This window comes from Eucyclogobius newberryi, unplaced genomic scaffold (genome assembly GCF_026437365.1).
Source record: "Eucyclogobius newberryi isolate DKJ021-1_F unplaced genomic scaffold, fEucNew1.0.hap1 SCAF_385, whole genome shotgun sequence".
In the NCBI taxonomy this organism is placed as follows: domain Eukaryota; kingdom Metazoa; phylum Chordata; class Actinopteri; order Gobiiformes; family Gobiidae; genus Eucyclogobius; species Eucyclogobius newberryi.
This window is the reverse complement of record NW_027316040.1, coordinates 22869-45124: the sequence shown is the minus strand read 5'-3', so window position 1 is coordinate 45124 and position 22256 is coordinate 22869. Positions and strand designations below refer to the sequence as shown.

Genomic DNA, 22256 nt, shown 5'->3' with positions numbered 1-22256 from the left:
GGCCCTCTCCTCCTCTCCTCCTCTCCTCCTCTGCTCCCCTCCTCCTCTGCTCCTCCTCCTCTGCTCCTCTCCTCCTCTCCTCCTCTGGCCCTCTCCTCCTCTCCTCCTCTGCTCCCCTGCTCCTCTCCTCCTCTGCTCCTCTCCTCCTCTCCTCCGCTGGCCCTCCTCCTCTCCTCCTCTGCTCCTCTGCTCCCCTCCTCCTCTGCACCTCTCCTCCTCTCCTCCTCTGCTCCTCTCCTCCTCTGGCCCTCTCCTCCTCTCCTCCTCTGCTCCTCTCCTCTGCTCCTCTCCTCCTCTGCTCCTCTGCTCCTCTCCTCCTCTGCTCTGCTCCTCCTCTCCTCCTCTGCTCCTCATCTCCTCTGCTCCTCTCCTCCTCTGCTCCTCTCCTCCTCTCCTCCTCTCCTCTGCTCCTCTCCTCCTCTGCTCCTCTGCTCCTCTCCTCCTCTGCTCCTCTGCTCCCCTCCTCCTCTGCTCCCCTCCTCCTCTCCTCCTCTGGCCCTCTCCTCCTCCTCCTCTGCTCCTCTGCTCCCCTCCTCCTCTGCACCTCTCCTCCTCTGCTCCTCTGCTCCTCTCCTCCTCTGCTCTGCTCCTCCTCTCCTCCTCTCCTCCTCTGCTCCTCTCCTCCTCTGCTCCTCTCCTCCTCTGCTCCTCTCCTCCTCTGCTCCTCTCCTCCTCTGCTCCTCTCCTCCTCTGGCCCTCTCCTCCTCTGCTCCTCTCCTCCTCTGCTCCTCCCCTCCTCTGCTCCTCTCCTCGTCTGGTCCTCTCCTCCTCTGGTCCTCTGCTCCTCTCCTCCTCTGCTCCTCTCCTCCTCTGCTCCTCTCCTCCTCTGCTCTTCTCCTCCTCTGCTCCTCTCCTCCTCTGCTCCTCTCCTCCTCTGCTCCTCTCCTCCTCTGGCCCTCTCCTCCTCTCCTCCTCTCCTCCTCTGCTCCTCTCCTCCTCTGCTCCTCTCCTCCTCTACTCCTCTCCTCCTCTGGTCCTCTCCTCCTCTGCTCCTCTCCTCCTCTGCTCCTCTCCTCCTCTGGCCCTCTCCTCCTCTGCTCCTCTCCTCCTCTGCTCCTCCCCTCCTCTGCTCCTCTCCTCCTCTGGCCCTCTCCTCCGCTCCTCCTCTCCTCCTCTGCTCCTCTCCTCCTCTCCTCCTCTGCTCCTCTCCTCCTCTCCTCCTCTGCTCCTCTGCTCCTCTCCTCCTCTCCTCCTCTCCTCCTCTGCTCCTCTCCTCCTCTCCTCCTCTCCTCCTCTGCTCCTCTCCTCCTCTCCTCCTCTGCTCCTCTCCTCCTCTCCTCCTCTCCTCCTCTCCTCCTCTGCTCCTCTCCTCCTCTGCTCCTCTCCTCCTCTCCTCCTCTGCTCCTCTGCTCCTCTCCTCCTCTCCTCCTCTCCTCCTCTGCTCCTCTCCTCCTCTCCTCCTCTCCTCCTCTGCTCCTCTGCTCCTCTGCTCCTCTCCTCCTCTGCTCCTCTCCTCCTCTGACCCTCTCCTCCTCTTGTCTTCAGGTGAATGTGGCGCCCTCTGCCTGTCGTGTGGTGCTGCTGCAGAATCAGAGCCGGTTTTGGCCCTTCGTTCAGATCCGGATCAAGAGGTGTCAGCAGGTGAACTCTCAGGGTCAGAGGTCAGGGTCAGAGGTCAGGTTTATGGTTCATGTCTCTAATCCCTGGTTCTGACCACATGAAACACAAACTGTCTTCATCATTGAGCCATTCTCCACAGACGTGACGTGTCAGAGAAAAGAATGTGACAGGGGGATGCACACGCGTGTGCAGGGTCGACTTACAGTGTTTCTTGTGACAGGGGGGGATCGACACGCGTGTGCGGGGCCTGGACGTCCTGGGGCCAAAGCCGACCCTGTGGCCCGTGTTCCGGGAGCAGCTGTGTCTCAGGACGCACCTGTTTTACTCCTGCAAAGCTCAGTCCTGGAGCCATCAGGTCCGAACTGACCGGAGCCAGCTGCTGTCCATCTACCACAGGTGTGAGGATCATCCCCTGAAGACCCGCCCTGTCCCCTGAAGACCCGCCCTGTCCCCTGAAGACCCGCCCTGTCCCCTGAAGACCCGCCCTGTCCCCTGAAGACCCGCCCTGTCCCCTTAAGACCCGCCCTGTCCCCTTAAGACCCGCCCTGTCCCCTTAAGACCTTAAGACCCGCCCTGTCCCCTTAAGACCCGCCCTGTCCCCTTAAGACCCGCCCTGTCCCCTTAAGACCTTAAGACCCGCCCTGTCCCCTTAAGACCCGCCCTGTCCCCTTAAGACCCGCCCTGTCCCCTTAAGACCCGCCCTGTCCCCTTAAGACCCGCCCTGTCCCCTTAAGACCCGCCCTGTCCCCTTAAGACCTTAAGACCCGCCCTGTCCCCTTAAGACCCGCCCTGTCCCCTTAAGACCCTCTCGCCCTTTAGGCCCGCCCCTCTCGCCCTTTAGGCCCACCCCTCTCGCCCTAGGCCCGCCCCTCTCGCCCTTTAGGCCCGCCCCTCTGGCCCTTTAGGCCCGCCCCTCTGGCCCTTTAGGCCCGCCCCTCTGGCCCTTTAGGCCCGTCCCTCTGGCGCGTGCATGTTCTGATCATATTGCAGTCATAATGTACAGAATTGAATGTATTTGCAAATGTAGAATCAAACAAAACAGGCTGTATAATTGTATTATTTTTTGCTATTTGTTATTTCTTTTTCTGAGGTCAATGTATGTCAATGACACACATGGTGACACCATGTGGAGAGACCCCCACGTACATGGTGACACCATGTGGAGAGACCCCCACATACATGGTGACACCATGTGGAGAGACCCCCACATACATGGTGACACCATGAGACCCCCACATACATGGTGACACCATGTGGAGAGACCCCCACATACATGGTGACACCATGAGACCCCCACATACATGGTGACACCATGTGGAGAGACCCCCACATACATGGTGACACCATGAGACCCCCACATACATGGTGACACCATGAGACCCCCACATACATGGTGACACCATGTGGAGAGACCCCCACATACATGGTGACACCATGTGGAGAGACCCCCACATACATGGTGACACCATGAGACCCCCACATACATGGTGACACCATGTGGAGAGACCCCCACATACATGGTGACACCATGAGACCCCCACATACATGGTGACACCATGAGACCCCCACATACATGGTGACACCATGTGGAGAGACCCCCACATACATGGTGACACCATGAGACCCCCACATACATGGTGACACCATGTGGAGAGACCCCCACATACATGGTGACACCATGAGACCCCCACATACATGGTGACACCATGAGACCCCCACATACATGGTGACACCATGAGACCCCCACATACATGGTGACACCATGTGGAGAGACCCCCACATACATGGTGACACCATGAGACCCCCACATACATGGTGACACCATGTGGAGAGACCCCCACATACATGGTGACACCATGTGGAGAGACCCCCACATACATGGTGACACCATGAGACCCCCACATACATGGTGACACCATGAGACCCCCACATACATGGTGACACCATGAGACCCCCACATACATGGTGACACCATGTGGAGAGACCCCCACATACATGGTGACACCATGTGGAGAGACCCCCACATACATGGTGACACCATGAGACCCCCACATACATGGTGACACCATGTGGAGAGACCCCCACATACATGGTGACACCATGAGACCCCCACATACATGGTGACACCATGTGGAGAGACCCCCACATACATGGTGACACCATGTGGAGAGACCCCCACATACATGGTGACACCATGAGACCCCCACATACATGGTGACACCATGTGGAGAGACCCCCACATACATGGTGACACCATGTGGAGAGACCCCCACATACATGGTGACACCATGTGGAGAGACCCCCACATACATGGTGACACCATGTGGAGAGACCCCCACATACATGGTGACACCATGTGGAGAGACCCCCACATACATGGTGACACCATGTGGAGAGACCCCCACATACATGGTGACACCATGTGGAGAGACCCCCACATACATGGTGACACCATGTGGAGAGACCCCCACATACTTCCCCGTCACGTCGCTCGTCGAGCGCACAAGTGCAAAAGGTCCAGAAAAGCCACTGAAGCAACATTCATAATAAACAAGAAGCATTTAGTGACGTCATGTCTCAGATGTGGATCTGATGTTCAGGTGTAAGAAAACACTGAAGAGGATCTGACTCTGTTGCCACTGACGACCAGAACATTCAACGCGACGAAACGTTTCTCTGAGCAGCAAAAAGCGCCGCTGGAGAAGCTGCTATCGATATCTACAGACGCACCTCCTACTGTGCTTTTAGAGACTCTTGGCACCACCAGAAGGCTCTACCTCCTACTGTGCTTTTAGAGACTCTTGGCACCACCAGAAGGCCAGCATGTTGAGAGTGAAGAGCTCTGATTGGATGGTTCTATAGCATCTTTGAGGTGGGAGGGGCCATGTCATTTATGGCTTTGTAAATCAGGAGGAGGAGTTTAAATGTGATTCTAAACTGGACAGGAGCCAGTGAAGAGACTCCAGCACCGCCGTAATGTGCTCTCTTCTTTTAGTTCCTGTTGTAATCTTGCTGCTGCATTTTGAACCAGTTAAAGCTTTTTATGGAGTCAAAGTTGCTCTAAATTACGACCAGGTGCAATTACTTGTACAAATACATTTGTTTACAGTTATGAGTACTACTATTTTTATTCACCAAATACTTTGTTTATGTTGACAATGAAACTTGAAATCTTTCCAAATGTGTGTGCTCAGGCTGAACGCCGTGCTGAAGCTGGAGCAGGCCTTTGCAGATCGTTTCCTCCCAGACTCTGAAGCCTCGTCCGCCCTGGGGCAGACTGTGTGGGACGCTCTGGTCTGCCCCCTGGTGCACGCTGTGACATCATCAGGTGAGCAGAGGACAGATCTTATGAAAGAACAGTTCAACTCGTCAGCACCGGTAACGGACGGGGAGTAGTATCTGCAGTAGTATCTGCAGTAACAGCAGTAGTATCTGCAGTAGTATCTGCAGTAGTATCTGCAGTAACAGCAGTAGTATCTGCAGTAGTATCTGCAGTAGTATCTGCAGTAACAGCAGTACTATCTGCAGTAGTATCTGCAGTAGTATCTGCAGTAACAGCAGTACTATCTGCAGTAGTATCTGCAGTAGTATCTGCAGTAACAGCAGTAGTATCTGCAGTAGTATCTGCAGTAGTATCTGCAGTAACAGCAGTACTATCTGCAGTAGTATCTGCAGTAGTATCTGCAGTAACAGCAGTACTATCTGCAGTAGTATCTGCAGTAGTATCTGCAGTAACAGCAGTAGTATCTGCAGTAGTATCTGCAGTAGTATCTGCAGTAACAGCAGTACTATCTGCAGTAGTATCTGCAGTAGTATCTGCAGTAACAGCAGTACTATCTGCAGTAGTATCTGCAGTAACAGCAGTACTATCTGCAGTAACAGCAGTAGTATCTGCAGTAACAGCAGTAGTATCTGCAGTAACAGCAATAGTATCTGCAGTAACAGCAGTAGTATCTGCAGTAACAGCAGTAGTATCTGTAGTATCTGCAGTAGTATCTGCAGTAAGAGCAGTAGTATCTGCAGTAACAGCAATAGTATCTGCAGTAACAGCAGTAGTATCTGTAGTATCTGCAGTAGTATCTGCAGTAACAGCAGTAGTATTTGCAATAATAGTACTTGTATTTGCAGTAATAGTACTTGTGTTGCAGTAATAGTACTTGTATTTGCAGTAATAGTACTTGTATTGCCGTAATAGTACTTGTATTGCAGTAATAGTACTTGTATTTGCAGTAATAGTACTAGTACTTGTATGGCAGTAATAGTACTTGTATGGCAGTAATAGTACTTGTATTGCAGTAATAGTACTTGTATTGCAGTAATAGTACTTGTATGGCAGTAATAGTACTTGTATTGCAGTAATAGTACTTGTATTGCAGTAATAGTACTTGTATTTGCAGTAATAGTACTTGTATGGCAGTAATAGTACTTGTATGGCAGTAATAGTACTTGTATGGCAGTAATAGTACTTGTATGGCAGTAATAGTACTTGTATTGCAGTAATAGTACTTGTATTGCAGTAATAGTACTTGTATGGCAGTAATAGTACTTGTATGGCAGTAATAGTACTTGTATTGCAGTAATAGTACTTGTATGGCAGTAATAGTACTTGTATGGCAGTAATAGTACTTGTATGGCAGTAATAGTACCTGTATTGCAGTAATAGTACCTGTATGGCAGTAATAGTACTTGTATTGCAGTAATAGTACTTGTATGGCAGTAATAGTACTTGTATTGCAGTAATAGTACTTGTATGGCAGTAATAGTACTTGTATGGCAGTAATAGTACTTGTATGGCAGTAATAGTACTTGTATTGCAGTAATAGTACTTGTATGGCAGTAATAGTACTTGTATGGCAGTAATAGTACTTGTATTGCAGTAATAGTACTTGTATGGCAGTAATAGTACTTGTATTGCAGTAATAGTACTTGTATGGCAGTAATAGTACTTGTATTTGCAGTAATAGTACTTGTATTGCAGTAATAGTACTTGTATGGCAGTAATAGTACTTGTATGGCAGTAATAGTACTTGTATGGCAGTAATAGTACTTGTATGGCAGTAATAGTACTTGTATTGCAGTAATAGTACTTGTATGGCAGTAATAGTACTTGTATTGCAGTAATAGTACTTGTATGGCAGTAATAGTACTTGTATTGCAGTAATAGTACTTGTATGGCAGTAATAGTACTTGTATTGCAGTAATAGTACTTGTATGGCAGTAATAGTACTTGTATTGCAGTAATAGTACTTGTATGGCAGTAATAGTACTTGTATTGCAGTAATAGTACTTGTATGGCAGTAATAGTACTTGTATTGCAGTAATAGTACCTGTATGGCAGTAATAGTACTTGTATTGCAGTAATAGTACTTGTATGGCAGTAATAGTACTTGTATTGCAGTAATAGTACTTGTATGGCAGTAATAGTACTTGTATGGCAGTAATAGTACTTGTATTGCAGTAATAGTACTTGTATGGCAGTAATAGTACTTGTATTGCAGTAATAGTACTTGTATGGCAGTAATAGTACTTGTATTGCAGTAATAGTACTTGTATGGCAGTAATAGTACTTGTATTGAAGTAATAGTACTTGTATGGCAGTAATAGTACTTGTATTGCAGTAATAGTACTTGTATGGCAGTAATAGTACTTGTATTGCAGTAATAGTACCTGTATGGCAGTAATAGTACTTGTATTGCAGTAATAGTACTTGTATGGCAGTAATAGTACTTGTATGGCAGTAATAGTACTTGTATGGCAGTAATAGTACTTGTATTGCAGTAATAGTACTTGTATGGCAGTAATAGTACTTGTATGGCAGTAATAGTACTTGTATGGCAGTAATAGTACTTGTATTGCAGTAATAGTACTTGTATGGCAGTAATAGTACTTGTATTGCAGTAATAGTACTTGTATGGCAGTAATAGTACTTGTATTTGCAGTAATAGTACTTGTATTGCAGTAATAGTACTTGTATGGCAGTAATAGTACTTGTATTGCAGTAATAGTACTTGTATGGCAGTAATAGTACTTGTATGGCAGTAATAGTACTTGTATTGCAGTACTAGTACTTGTATGGCAGTAATAGTACTTGTATGGCAGTAATAGTACTTGTATTGCAGTAATAGTACCTGTATGGCAGTAATAGTACTTGTATTGCAGTAATAGTACTTGTATGGCAGTAATAGTACTTGTATGGCAGTAATAGTACTTGTATGGCAGTAATAGTACTTGTATTGCAGTAATAGTACTTGTATGGCAGTAATAGTACTTGTATGGCAGTAATAGTACTTGTATGGCAGTAATAGTACTTGTATGGCAGTAATAGTACTTGTATGGCAGTAATAGTACTTGTATTGCAGTAATAGTACTTGTATGGCAGTAATAGTACTTGTATTGCAGTAATAGTACTTGTATGGCAGTAATAGTACTTGTATTTGCAGTAATAGTACTTGTATTGCAGTAATAGTACTTGTATGGCAGTAATAGTACTTGTATGGCAGTAATAGTACTTGTATGGCAGTAATAGTACTTGTATGGCAGTAATAGTACTTGTATGGCAGTAATAGTACTTGTATTGCAGTACTAGTACTTGTATGGCAGTAATAGTACTTGTATTGCAGTAATAGTACTTGTATGGCAGTAATAGTACTTGTATTGCAGTACTAGTACTTGTATGGCAGTAATAGTACTTGTATGGCAGTAATAGTACTTGTATGGCAGTAATAGTACTTGTATTGCAGTACTAGTACTTGTATGGCAGTAATAGTACTTGTATTGCAGTAATAGTACTTGTATTGCAGACTCTCCTGCCCTGGCGTGGCTTCTGGCTCAGTATTTGCAGAACTCTGACTCGTCTCGGCGCTGGAATAGTCGGGCGGCCATCTTTAACTCCAGAGTGCGGCGCCTCGTGCACCTGCTGGTGCATGTGGACACAGGCCCCGCCCCTGAGCCCCACCCTTCTGCAGGTCAGAGCTCCGCCCCCTTATTCTCTGCACTTTAAACTGTGGAAAACTATAAACTAAACTGTTAAATGAAACTATAAACCAAAACGGAACAAAAAATAATAAAGGTTCTTCTGGTTTCAGACTCTAAACCTGTGACTAAAGCCAAGGAGACGAGCAGCAGCATCTGTGACATGGCCCTCTGCTGGCAGGGGGTGGTACAGCAGCAGGTAGTCTGATGCCCCTGATGCCCTCCCTGTGCCCCTGATGCCCTCCCTGTGCCCCTGATGCCCTCCCTGTGCCCCTGATGCCCTCCCTGATGCCCTCCCTGTGCCCCTGATGCCCTCCCTGATGCCCTCCCTGTGCCCCTGATGCCCTCCCTGTGCCCCTGATGCCCTCCCTGATGCCCTCCCTGTGCCCCTGATGCCCTCTCTCTGTCTCTCTTAGGTGTGGGCATTCCTGAGCACCCGCCTGCCGGACCAGCGCCTGCCGGACCAGCGCCTGCCGGACCAGCGTCTGCCGGACCTGTCGCACCTGTCGGAGTGTTATAGCTCACTGTATCAGGGTCTCCTCGGCTCCACCACAGAACTGTTCCACAAACACCAGGCCTTCAGCGTGGCTCTGAGGCGTGGCTTCTCCGCCGCCCTGCTGCAGCTGTCTGTGAGCCAGGGAGTAACTGTGAGTACCTCCAGAGCACCCCAAGAGAACCCCCACCCTGCTGCCGTTTAGCCTCAGAGGTCGGCACAGATGAACACGCTCTTCCTCTGCTGCAGGTGAGCGAGTGCTTCGCGCGACACATCGGTCACATGATCTCTCAGCTGAGCGCATCTGGAGCCAAGGGGGAGGAGTCAGAGCAGAGTCTGCAGAAGTTTCTGGAACCAATGCTGTTCCTGAGCGGACTCGAACTCGCAACCAGCTTTGAACACTTCTACAGGTAATCTAAACACCTCAACGATACGACCCGGTTCAGACCCGGTTCTGTCCTGGTTCTGTCCTGGTTCAGTCCTGGTTCAGTCCTGGTCCTAAAGCTAGTGTGTGTGTGAGGGGCGTGGCTAAAGCTAGTGTGCGTGTGAGGGGCGTGGCTAAAGCTAGTGTGTTTGTGAGGGGCGTGGCTAACGCTAGTGTGTGTGAGGGCGTGGCTAAAGCTAGTGTGCGTGTGAGGGGCGTGGCTAAAGCTAGTGTGCGTGTGAGGGGCGTGGCTAAAGCTAGTGTGTGTGAGGGCGTAGCTAAAGCTAGTGTGTGTGTGTGAGGGCGTGGCTAAAGCTAGTGTGTGTGAGAGGGGCGTGGCTAAATCTAGTGTGTGTGTGAGGGGCGTGGCTAAAGCTAGTGTGTGTGTGAGGGGCGTGGCTAAAGCTAGTGTGTGTGTGTGTGAGGGGCGTGGCTAAAGCGAGTGTGTGAGGGGCGTGGCTAAATCTAGTGTGTGTGTGAGGGGCGTGGCTAAAGCTAGTTTGTGTGTGAGGGGCGTGGCTAAAGCTAGTGTGTGTGTGAGGGGCGTGGCTAAAGCAAGTGTGTAAGGGGCGTGGCTAAAGCTAGTGTGTGAGGGGCGTGGCTAAAGCTAGTGTGGGTGAGGGGCGTGGCTAAAGCTAGTGTGTGTGAGGGGCGTGGCTAAAGCTAGTGTGTGTGTGAGGGGCGTGGCTAAAGCTAGTGTGTGTGAGGGGCGTGGTTAAAGCTAGTGTGTGTGTGAGGGGCGTGGCTAAAGCTAGTGTTTGTGGGGGCGTGGCTAAAGCTAGTGTTTGTGGGGGCGTGGCTAAAGCTAGTGTATCAACATGAGGATGAAACCATCAACATGAGGATCAAAGTTTAGCTTTGGTTTATGTTCCATCACCTGCTAATCTAAACACCTCAACGATACGACCCGGTTCAGACCCGGTTCAGTCCTGGTTTAGTCCTGGTCCTAAAGCTAGTGTGTGTGTGAGGGGCGTGGCTAAAGCTAGTGTGCGTGTGAGGGGCGTGGCTAAAGCTAGTGTGTTTGTGAGGGGTGTGGCTAAAGCTAGTGTGTTTGTGAGGGGCGTGGCTAACGCTAGTGTGTGTGAGGGCGTGGCTAAAGCTAGTGTGCGTGTGAGGGGTGTGGCTAAAGCTAGTGTGCGTGTGAGGGGCGTGGCTAAAGCTAGTGTTTGTGAGGGCGTGGCTAAAGCCAGTGTGTGTGTGAGGGGCGTGGCTAAAGCTAGTGTGTGTGTGAGGGGCGTGGCTAAAGCTAGTGTGTATGTGAGGGGCGTGGCTAAAGCTAGTGTGTGTGTGAGGGGCGTGGCTAAAGCTAGTGTGTTTGTGAAGGGCGTGGCTAACGCTAGTGTGTGTGAGGGCGTGGCTAAAGCTAGTGTGCGTGTGAGGGGCGTGGCTAAAGCTAGTGTGCGTGAGAGGGGCGTGGCTAAAGCTAGTGTGTGTGTGTGAGGGCGTGGCTAAAGCTAGTGTGTGTGTGTGAGGGCGTGGCTAAAGCTAGTGTGTGTGTGAGAGGCGTGGCTAAAGCTAGTGTGTGTGTGAGGGGCGTGGCTAAAGCGAGTGTGAGAGGGGCGTGGCTAAATCTAGTGTGTGTGTGTGAGGGGCGTGGCTAAAGCTAGTGTGTGTGTGAGGGGCGTGGCTAAAGCTAGTGTGTGTGTGAGGGGCGTGGCTAAAGCTAGTGTGCATGTGAGGGGCGTGGCTAAAGCTAGTGTGTTTGTGAGGGGCGTGGCTAAAGCTAGTGTGTTTGTGAGGGGCGTGGCTAACGCTAGTGTGTGTGAGGGCGTGGCTAAAGCTAGTGTGCGTGTGAGGGGTGTGGCTAAAGCTAGTGTGCGTGTGAGGGGCGTGGCTAAAGCTAGTGTTTGTGAGGGCGTGGCTAAAGCCAGTGTGTGTGTGAGGGGCGTGGCTAAAGCTAGTGTGTGTGTGAGGGGCGTGGCTAAAGCTAGTGTGTATGTGAGGGGCGTGGCTAAAGCTAGTGTGTGTGTGAGGGGCGTGGCTAAAGCTAGTGTGTTTGTGAAGGGCGTGGCTAACGCTAGTGTGTGTGAGGGCGTGGCTAAAGCTAGTGTGCGTGTGAGGGGCGTGGCTAAAGCTAGTGTGCGTGAGAGGGGCGTGGCTAAAGCTAGTGTGTGTGAGGGCGTGGCTAAAGCTAGTGTGTGTGTGTGAGGGCGTGGCTAAAGCTAGTGTGTGTGTGAGAGGCGTGGCTAAAGCTAGTGTGTGTGTGAGGGGCGTGGCTAAAGCGAGTGTGAGAGGGGCGTGGCTAAATCTAGTGTGTGTGTGTGAGGGGCGTGGCTAAAGCTAGTGTGTGTGTGAGGGGCGTGGCTAAAGCTAGTGTGTGTGTGAGGGGCGTGGCTAAAGCGAGTGTGTGAGGGGCGTGGCTAAAGCTAGTGTGTGTGAGGGGCGTGGCTAAAGCTAGTGTGTGTGAGGGGCGTGGCTAAAGCTAGTGTGTGTGAGGGGCGTGGCTAAAGCTAGTGTGGGTGAGGGGCGTGGCTAAAGCTAGTGTGTGTGTGTGAGGGGCGTGGCTAAAGCTAGTGTGTGTGTGTGAGGGGCGTGGCTAAAGCTAGTGTTTGTGAGGGGCGTGGCTAAAGCTAGTGTGTGTGTGAGGGGCGTGGCTAAAGCTAGTGTTTGTGGGGGCGTGGCTAAAGCTAGTGTGTGTGTGAGGGGCGTGGCTAAAGCTAGTGTTTGTGAGGGGCGTGGCTAAAGCTAGTGTGTGTGTGAGGGGCGTGGCTAAAGCTAGTGTTTGTGGGGGCGTGGCTAAAGCTAGTGTGTGTGTGAGGGGCGTGGCTAAAGCTAGTGTTTGTGAGGGGCGTGGCTAAAACTAGTGTGTGTGTGAGGGGCGTGGCTAAAGCTAGTGTTTGTGAGGGGCGTGGCTCTTGACAAAGCGAGTGCCATAAACAGGAAACGGCTGTTGCTAACGTGGCGATAAACCGGAAACAGTTGTTGCTAACGTGGCGATAAACAGGAAACAGTTGTTGCTCACGTGGTGATAAACAGGAAACAGTTGTTGCTAACGTGGCGATAAACAGGAAACAGTTGTTGCTCACGTGGTGATAAACAGGAAACAGTTGTTGCTAACGTGGCGATAAACAGGAAACAGTTGTTGCTCACGTGGTGATAAACAGGAAACAGTTGTTGCTAACGTGGCGATAAACAGGAAACAGCTGTTGCTAACGTGGCGCTAACAGGAAACAGCTGTTGCTAACGTGGCGATAAACAGAAAACGGTTGTTGCTAACGTGGCGATAAACAGGAAACGGTTGTTGCTAACGTGGCGATAAACAGGAAACAGCTGTTGCTAACGTGGCGATAAACAGGAAACAGCTGTTGCTCACGTGGTGATAAACAGGAAACAGTTGTTGCTAACGTGGCGATAAACAGGAAACAGTTGTTGCTAACGTGGCGCTAACAGAAAACACCTCTCAGGGTCCACTTTGGACAGAGGAACCAGAGGAACTGATTTGGCCTGTGTCTCTTCTCTCTGTGATGTAGGCGGTTCCTGAGCGACCGGCTGCTGCTGATTGGCTGTGTGTGGCTGGAGAGTGCTGTGATTGGTCAGATCGGAGCGTGTTTCCCGACTCGCTCGCCTCAGCAGATGATCCTGAACCTCAGAGAGTCGGACCAGATGCAGCGAGAGTTCAGTTTGCACCAGCTCCACAGACTGGACCAGGAACTGGACCAGGACCAAGACCTGGACCAGGACCAGGACCTCGACTTTGAACAAGACCGAGACGTGGAACTCGATCTGGACCAATTCAAGACCGACTCAGACCAGGTGAGACCATCAACATGAGGATGAAACCATCAACATGAGGATGAACCCATCAACATGAGGATGAAACCATCAACATGAGGATGAAACCATCAACATGAGGATGAACCCATCAACATGAGGATGAAACCATCAACATGAGGATGAAACCATCAACATGAGGATGAAACCATCAACATGAGGATGAGACCATCAACATGAGGATGAGACCATCAACATGAGGATGAAACCATCAACATGAGGATGAAACCATCAACATGAGGATGAGACCATCAACATGAGGATGAAACCATCAACATGAGGATGAGACCATCAACATGAGGATGAAACCATCAACATGAGGATGAAACCATCAACATGAGGATCATCAACATGAGGATCATCAACATGAGGATGAGACCATCAACATGAGGATGAAACCATCAACATGAGGATGAGACCATCAACATGAGGATGAGACCATCAACATGAGGATGAAACCATCAACATGAGGATGAAACCATCAACATGAGGATGAACCCATCAACATGAGGATGAAACCATCAACATGAGGATGAAACCATCAACATGAGGATGAGACCATCAACATGAGGATGAAACCATCAACATGAGGATGAGACCATCAACATGAGGATGAGACCATCAACATGAGGATGAAACCATCAACATGAGGATGAAACCATCAACATGAGGATGAGACCATCAACATGAGGATGAAACCATCAACATAAGGATCATCAACATGAGGATGAGACCATCAACATGAGGATGAAACCATCAACATGAGGATCATCAACATGAGGATGAGACCATCAACATGAGGATGAAACCATCAACATGAGGATGAACCCATCAACATGAGGATGAAACCATCAACATGAGGATGAAACCATCAACATGAGGATGAAACCATCAACATGAGGATGAAACCATCAACATGAGGATGAGACCATCAACATGAGGATGAGACCATCAACATGAGGATGAAACCATCAACATGAGGATGAAACCATCAACATGAGGATGAGACCATCAACATGAGGATGAAACCATCAACATAAGGATCATCAACATGAGGATGAGACCATCAACATGAGGATGAAACCATCAACATGAGGATCATCAACATGAGGATGAGACCATCAACATGAGGATGAAACCATCAACATGAGGATGAAACCATCAACATGAGGATGAAATCATCAACATGAGGATGAGACCATCAACATGAGGATCATCAACATGAGGATCATCAACATGAGGATGAGACCATCAACATGAGGATGAAACCATCAACATGAGGATGAGACCATCAACATGAGGATGAGACCATCAACATGAGGATGAAACCATCAACATGAGGATGAAACCATCAACATGAGGATGAACCCATCAACATGAGGATGAAACCATCAACATGAGGATGAAACCATCAACATGAGGATGAGACCATCAACATGAGGATGAAACCATCAACATGAGGATGAGACCATCAACATGAGGATGAAACCATCAACATGAGGATGATACCATCAACATGAGGATGAAACCATCAACATGAGGATGAGACCATCAACATGAGGATCATCAACATGAGGAGGAAACCATCAACATGAGGATGAAACCATCAACATGAGGATGAGACCATCAACATGAGGATGAGACCATCAACATGAGGATGAAACCATCAACATGAGGATGATACCATCAACATGAGGATGAAACCATCAACATGAGGATGAAACCATCAACATGAGGATGAGACCATCAACATGAGGATGAGACCATCAACATGAGGATGAAACCATCAACATGAGGATGAAACCATCAACATGAGGATGAAACCATCAACATGAGGATGAGACCATCAACATGAGGATGAGACCATCAACATGAGGATGAGACCATCAACATGAGGATGAGACCATCAACATGAGGATGAAACCATCAACATGAGGATGAAACCATCAACATGAGGATGAAACCATCAACATGAGGATGATACCATCAACATGAGGATGAAACCATCAACATGAGGATGAGACCATCAACATGAGGATCATCAACATGAGGATCATCAACATGAGGATGATACCATCAACATGAGGATGAAACCATCAACATGAGGATGAAACCATCAACATGAGGATGAGACCATCAACATGAGGATCATCAACATGAGGATGAAACCATCAACATGAGGATGAAACCATCAACATGAGGATGAGACCATCAACATGAGGATGAGACCATCAACATGAGGATGAAACCATCAACATGAGGATGAAACCATCAACATGAGGATGAGACCATCAACATGAGGATGAAACCATCAACATAAGGATCATCAACATGAGGATGAGACCATCAACATGAGGATGAAACCATCAACATGAGGATGAAACCATCAACATGAGGATGAAATCATCAACATGAGGATCATCAACATGAGGATGAAACCATCAACATGAGGATGAAACCATCAACATGAGGATGAGACCATCAACATGAGGATGAGACCATCAACATGAGGATGAAACCATCAACATGAGGATGAAACCATCAACATGAGGATGAGACCATCAACATGAGGATGAAACCATCAACATAAGGATCATCAACATGAGGATGAGACCATCAACATGAGGATGAAACCATCAACATGAGGATCATCAACATGAGGATGAGACCATCAACATGAGGATGAAACCATCAACATGAGGATGAAACCATCAACATGAGGATGAAATCATCAACATGAGGATGAGACCATCAACATGAGGATCATCAACATGAGGATCATCAACATGAGGATGAGACCATCAACATGAGGATCATCAACATGAGGATGAGACCATCAACATGAGGATGAAACCATCAACATGAGGATGAAACCATCAACATGAGGATGAAACCATCAACATGAGGATGAAATCATCAACATGAGGATGAGACCATCAACATGAGGATGAGACCATCAACATGAGGATGAAACCATCAACATGAGGATGAAACCATCAACATGAGGATGAGACCATCAACATGAGGATGAGACCATCAACATGAGGATGAGACCATCAACATGAGGATGATACCATCAACATGAGGATGAAACCATCAACATGAGGATGAAACCATCAACATGAGGATGAGACCATCAACATGAGGACCATCAACATGAGGATGAAACCATCAACATGAGGATGAGACCATCAACATGAGGATCATCAACATGAGGATCATCAACATGAGGATGAAACCATCAACATGAGGATGAAACCATCAACATGAGGATGAAACCATCAACATGAGGATGATACCATCAACATGAGGATGAAACCATCAACATGAGGATGAAACCATCAACATGAGGATGAGACCATCAACATGAGGATGAGACCATCAACATGAGGATGAAACCATCAACATGAGGATGAAACCATCAACATGAGGATGAAACCATCAACATGAGGATGAAACCATCAACATGAGGATGAGACCATCAACATGAGGATGAGACCATCAACATGAGGATGAGACCATCAACATGAGGATGAGACCATCAACATGAGGATGAGACCATCAACATGAGGATGAGACCATCAACATGAGGATGATACCATCAACATGAGGATGAAACCATCAACATGAGGATGAAACCATCAACATGAGGATGAGACCATCAACATGAGGATCATCAACATGAGGATCATCAACATGAGGATGATACCATCAACATGAGGATGAAACCATCAACATGAGGATGAAACCATCAACATGAGGATGAGACCATCAACATGAGGATCATCAACATGAGGAGGAAACCATCAACATGAGGATGAAACCATCAACATGAGGATGAGACCATCAACATGAGGATGAGACCATCAACATGAGGATGAAACCATCAACATGAGGATGATACCATCAACATGAGGATGAAACCATCAACATGAGGATGAAACCATCAACATGAGGATGAGACCATCAACATGAGGATCATCAACATGAGGAGGAAACCATCAACATGAGGATGAAACCATCAACATGAGGATGAGACCATCAACATGAGGATGAGACCATCAACATGAGGATGAAACCATCAACATGAGGATGAGACCATCAACATGAGGATGAGACCATCAACATGAGGATGAAACCATCAACATGAGGATGAAACCATCAACATGAGGATGAAACCATCAACATGAGGATGATACCATCAACATGAGGATGAAACCATCAACATGAGGATGAGACCATCAACATGAGGATCATCAACATGAGGATCATCAACATGAGGATGATACCATCAACATGAGGATGAAACCATCAACATGAGGATGAAACCATCAACATGAGGATGAGACCATCAACATGAGGATCATCAACATGAGGATGAAACCATCAACATGAGGATGAAACCATCAACATGAGGATGAGACCATCAACATGAGGATGAAACCATCAACATGAGGATGAAACCATCAACATGAGGATGATACCATCAACATGAGGATGAAACCATCAACATGAGGATGAGACCATCAACATGAGGATGAGACCATCAACATGAGGATGAAACCATCAACATGAGGATGAAACCATCAACATGAGGATGAAACCATCAACATGAGGATGAAACCATCAACATGAGGATGAGACCATCAACATGAGGATGAGACCATCAACATGAGGATGAGACCATCAACATGAGGATGAGACCATCAACATGAGGATGAGACCATCAACATGAGGATGAGACCATCAACATGAGGATGATACCATCAACATGAGGATGAGACCATCAACATGAGGATGAGACCATCAACATGAGGATGAGACCATCAACATGAGGATCATCAACATGAGGATGAGACCATCAACATGAGGATGAAACCATCAACATGAGGATGAAACCATCAACATGAGGATGAAACCATCAACATGAGGATGAGACCATCAACATGAGGATCATCAACATGAGGAGGAAACCATCAACATGAGGATGAAACCATCAACATGAGGATGAGACCATCAACATGAGGATGAAACCATCAACATGAGGATGAAACCATCAACATGAGGATGAAACCATCAACATGAGGATGATACCATCAACATGAGGATGAAACCATCAACATGAGGATGAAACCATCAACATGAGGATGAAACCATCAACATGAGGATGAAACCATCAACATGAGGATGAAACCATCAACATGAGGATGAAACCATCAACATGAGGATGAGACCATCAACATGAGGATGAGACCATCAACATGAGGATGAGACCATCAACATGAGGATGAGACCATCAACATGAGGATGAAACCATCAACATGAGGATCAAAGTTTAGCTTTGGTTTATGTTCCATCACCTGCTAATCTAAACACCTCAACGATACGACCCGGTTCAGACCCGGTTCTGTCCTGGTTCTGTCCTGGTTCAGACCTGGTTCTGTCCTGGTTCTGTCCTGGTTCTGTCCTGGTTCTGTCCTGGTTCTGTCTCCCGCAGACTCCTGAGGTCCAGGTCCTGGTTCTGTCTCCTCGCTGTTGGAACGTCTCGTGTCACTTTTATTTGGATCAAACTCGTCTTCAACTTCTGCCAAAATCCTTCCTGAAAACTCTGCACCTGTACCAGGACTTCTACCAGCACTGTGAGTCTCCTCCCCCTGACTCCTCCTCCTGACTCCTCCTCCTGACTCCTCCTCCTGACACCTCCTCCTGACACCTCCTCCTGACTCCTCCTCCTGACTCCTCCTCCTGACTCCTCCTCCTGACACCTCCTCCTGACTCCTCCTCCTGACACCTCCTCCTGACTCCTCCCCCTGACTCCTCCTCCTGACTCCTCCTCCTGACTCCTCCTCCTGACTCCTCCTCCTGACACCTCCTCCTGACACCTCCTCCTGACTCCTCCTCCTGACACCTCCTCCTGACTCCTCCCCCTGACTCCTCCTCCTGACTCCTCCTCCTGACTCCTCCTCCTGACTCCTCCTCCTGACACCTCCTCCTGACTCCTCCTCCTGACTCCTCCTCCTGACACCTCCTCCTGACTCCTCCTCCTGACTCCTCCTCCTGACACCTCCTCCTGACTCCTCCTCCTGACACCTCCTCCTGACTCCTCCTCCTGACTCCTCCTCCTGACACCTCCTCCTGACTCCTCCTCCTGACTCCTCCTCCTGACACCTCCTCCTGACTCCTCCTCCTGACACCTCCTCCTGACTCCTCCTCCTGACACCTCCTCCTGACTCCTCCTCCTGACACCTCCTCCTGACTCCTCCTCCTGACACCTCCTCCTGACACCTCCTCCTGACTCCTCCTCCTGACACCTCCTCCTGACTCCTCCTCCTGACTCCTCCTCCTGACTCCTCCTCCTGACACCTCCTCCTGACTCCTCCTCCTGACACCTCCTCCTGACTCCTCCTCCTGACTCCTCCTCCTGACTCCTCCTCCTGACTCCTCCTCCTGACTCCTCCTCCTGACTCCTGACACCTCCTCCTGACACCTCCTCCTGACACCTCCTCCTGACTCCTGACTCCTCCTCCTGACTCCTCCTCCTGACACCTCCTCCTGACTCCTGACACCTCCTCCTGACTCCTCCTCCTGACACCTCCTCCTGACTCCTGACTCCTCCTCCTGACTCCTCCTCCTGACACCTCCTCCTGACTCCTGACTCCTCCTCCTGACACCTCCTCCTGACTCCTCCTCCTGACCCCTCCTCCTGACTCCTGACACCTCCTGACTCCTCCTCCTGACTCCTCCTCCTGACACCTCCTCCTGACTCCTGACTCCTCCTCCTGACTCCTCCTCCTGACACCTCCTCCTGACTCCTGACTCCTCCTCCTGACACCTCCTCCTGACTCCTCCTCCTGACTCCTCCTCCTGACACCTCCTCCTGACTCCTGACACCTCCTCCTGACTCCTGACTCCTCCTCCTGACTCCTCCTCCTGACACCTCCTCCTGACTCCTGACTCCTCCTCTTGACACCTCCTCCTGACTCCTCCTCCTGACTCCTCCTCCTGACACCTCCTCCTGACTCCTGACACCTCCTCCTGACTCCTCCTCCTGACTCCTCCTCCTGACACCTCCTCCTGACTCCTGACTCCTCCTCCTGACTCCTCCTCCTGACACCTCCTCCTGACTCCTGACTCCTCCTCCTGACACCTCCTCCTGACTCCTCCTCCTGACTCCTCCTCCTGACACCTCCTCCTGACTCCTGACACCTCCTCCTGACTCCTGACTCCTCCTCCTGACTCCTCCTCCTGACACCTCCTCCTGACTCCTGACTCCTCCTCCTGACACCTCCTCCTGACTCCTCCTCCTGACTCCTCCTCCTGACACCTCCTCCTGACTCCTGACACCTCCTCCTGACACCTCCTCCTGACTCCTCCTCCTGACTCCTCCTCCTGACACCTCCTCCTGACTCCTGACACCTCCTCCTGACTCCTGACTCCTCCTCCTGACTCCTCCTCCTGACACCTCCTCCTGACTCCTGACTCCTCCTCCTGACACCTCCTCCTGACTCCTCCTCCTGACTCCTCCTCCTGACACCTCCTCCTGACTCCTGACACCTCCTCCTGACTCCTCCTCCTGACTCCTCCTCCTGACTCCTCCTCCTGACACCTCCTCCTGACTCCTGACTCCTCCTCCTGACTCCTCCTCCTGACACCTCCTCCTGACTCCTGACTCCTCCTCCTGACACCTCCTCCTGACTCCTGACTCCTCCTCCTGACACCTCCTCCTGACTCCTGACACCTCCTCCTGACTCCTGACTCCTCCTCCTGACTCCTCCTCCTGACACCTCCTCCTGACTCCTGACTCCTCCTCCTGACACCTCCTCCTGACTCCTCCTCCTGACTCCTCCTCCTGACACCTCCTCCTGACTCCTGACACCTCCTCCTGACACCTCCTCCTGACTCCTCCTCCTGACTCCTCCTCCTGACACCTCCTCCTGACTCCTGACACCTCCTCCTGACTCCTCCTCCTGACTCCTCCTCCTGACACCTCCTCCTGACTCCTGACTCCTCCTCCTGACTCCTCCTCCTGACACCTCCTCCTGACTCCTGACTCCTCCTCCTGACACCTCCTCCTGACTCCTCCTCCTGACTCCTCCTCCTGACACCTCCTCCTGACTCCTGACACCTCCTCCTGACTCCTGACTCCTCCTCCTGACTCCTCCTCCTGACACCTCCTCCTGACTCCTGACTCCTCCTCCTGACACCTCCTCCTGACTCCTCCTCCTGACTCCTCCTCCTGACACCTCCTCCTGACTCCTGACACCTCCTCCTGACACCTCCTCCTGACTCCTCCTCCTGACTCCTCCTCCTGACACCTCCTCCTGACTCCTGACACCTCCTCCTGACTCCTGACTCCTCCTCCTGACTCCTCCTCCTGACACCTCCTCCTGACTCCTGACTCCTCCTCTTGACACCTCCTCCTGACTCCTCCTCCTGACTCCTCCTCCTGACACCTCCTCCTGACTCCTGACACCTCCTCCTGACTCCTCCTCCTGACTCCTCCTCCTGACACCTCCTCCTGACTCCTGACTCCTCCTCCTGACTCCTCCTCCTGACACCTCCTCCTGACTCCTGACTCCTCCTCCTGACACCTCCTCCTGACTCCTCCTCCTGACTCCTCCTCCTGACACCTCCTCCTGACTCCTGACACCTCCTCCTGACTCCTGACTCCTCCTCCTGACTCCTCCTCCTGACACCTCCTCCTGACTCCTGACTCCTCCTCCTGACACCTCCTCCTGACTCCTCCTCCTGACTCCTCCTCCTGACACCTCCTCCTGACTCCTGACACCTCCTCCTGACACCTCCTCCTGACTCCTCCTCCTGACTCCTCCTCCTGACACCTCCTCCTGACTCCTGACACCTCCTCCTGACTCCTCCTCTCTCCTCAGACCAGTCCAGCCTCTCTCAGACAGGTTCGAGTCCTCGCAGACTGCAGTGGACGTCACTGGGTCGAGCAGAAGTCCAGTTTGGCTGCTGGACTCTGGGCGTGTCCACGGTGCAGATGCTCCTCCTACTGCAGTTCAACCACTCTGAGGT

At 50.0% G+C, this 22256-nt stretch overlaps 1 protein-coding gene across 1 annotated transcript in view; it reads left to right on the top strand.

The window, feature by feature from the left end:
• Window positions 1-1485: 1485 nt before the first annotated feature.
• LOC140376918 (cullin-9-like) overlaps window positions 1486-22256 on the top strand; it is a gene marked incomplete at both ends in the record, with an annotated part of 42203 nt that continues 21432 nt past the window's right edge. The window contains 10 exons of the mRNA XM_072462174.1: window positions 1486-1581; window positions 1781-1956; window positions 4755-4888; window positions 8361-8525; window positions 8646-8731; window positions 8949-9179; window positions 9275-9435; window positions 12920-13202; window positions 18718-18859; window positions 22109-22254. Of these exons, the coding sequence (XP_072318275.1) occupies window positions 1486-1581; window positions 1781-1956; window positions 4755-4888; window positions 8361-8525; window positions 8646-8731; window positions 8949-9179; window positions 9275-9435; window positions 12920-13202; window positions 18718-18859; window positions 22109-22254 (1620 nt within the window). The remainder of the gene's footprint in view (window positions 1582-1780; window positions 1957-4754; window positions 4889-8360; window positions 8526-8645; window positions 8732-8948; window positions 9180-9274; window positions 9436-12919; window positions 13203-18717; window positions 18860-22108; window positions 22255-22256) is intronic.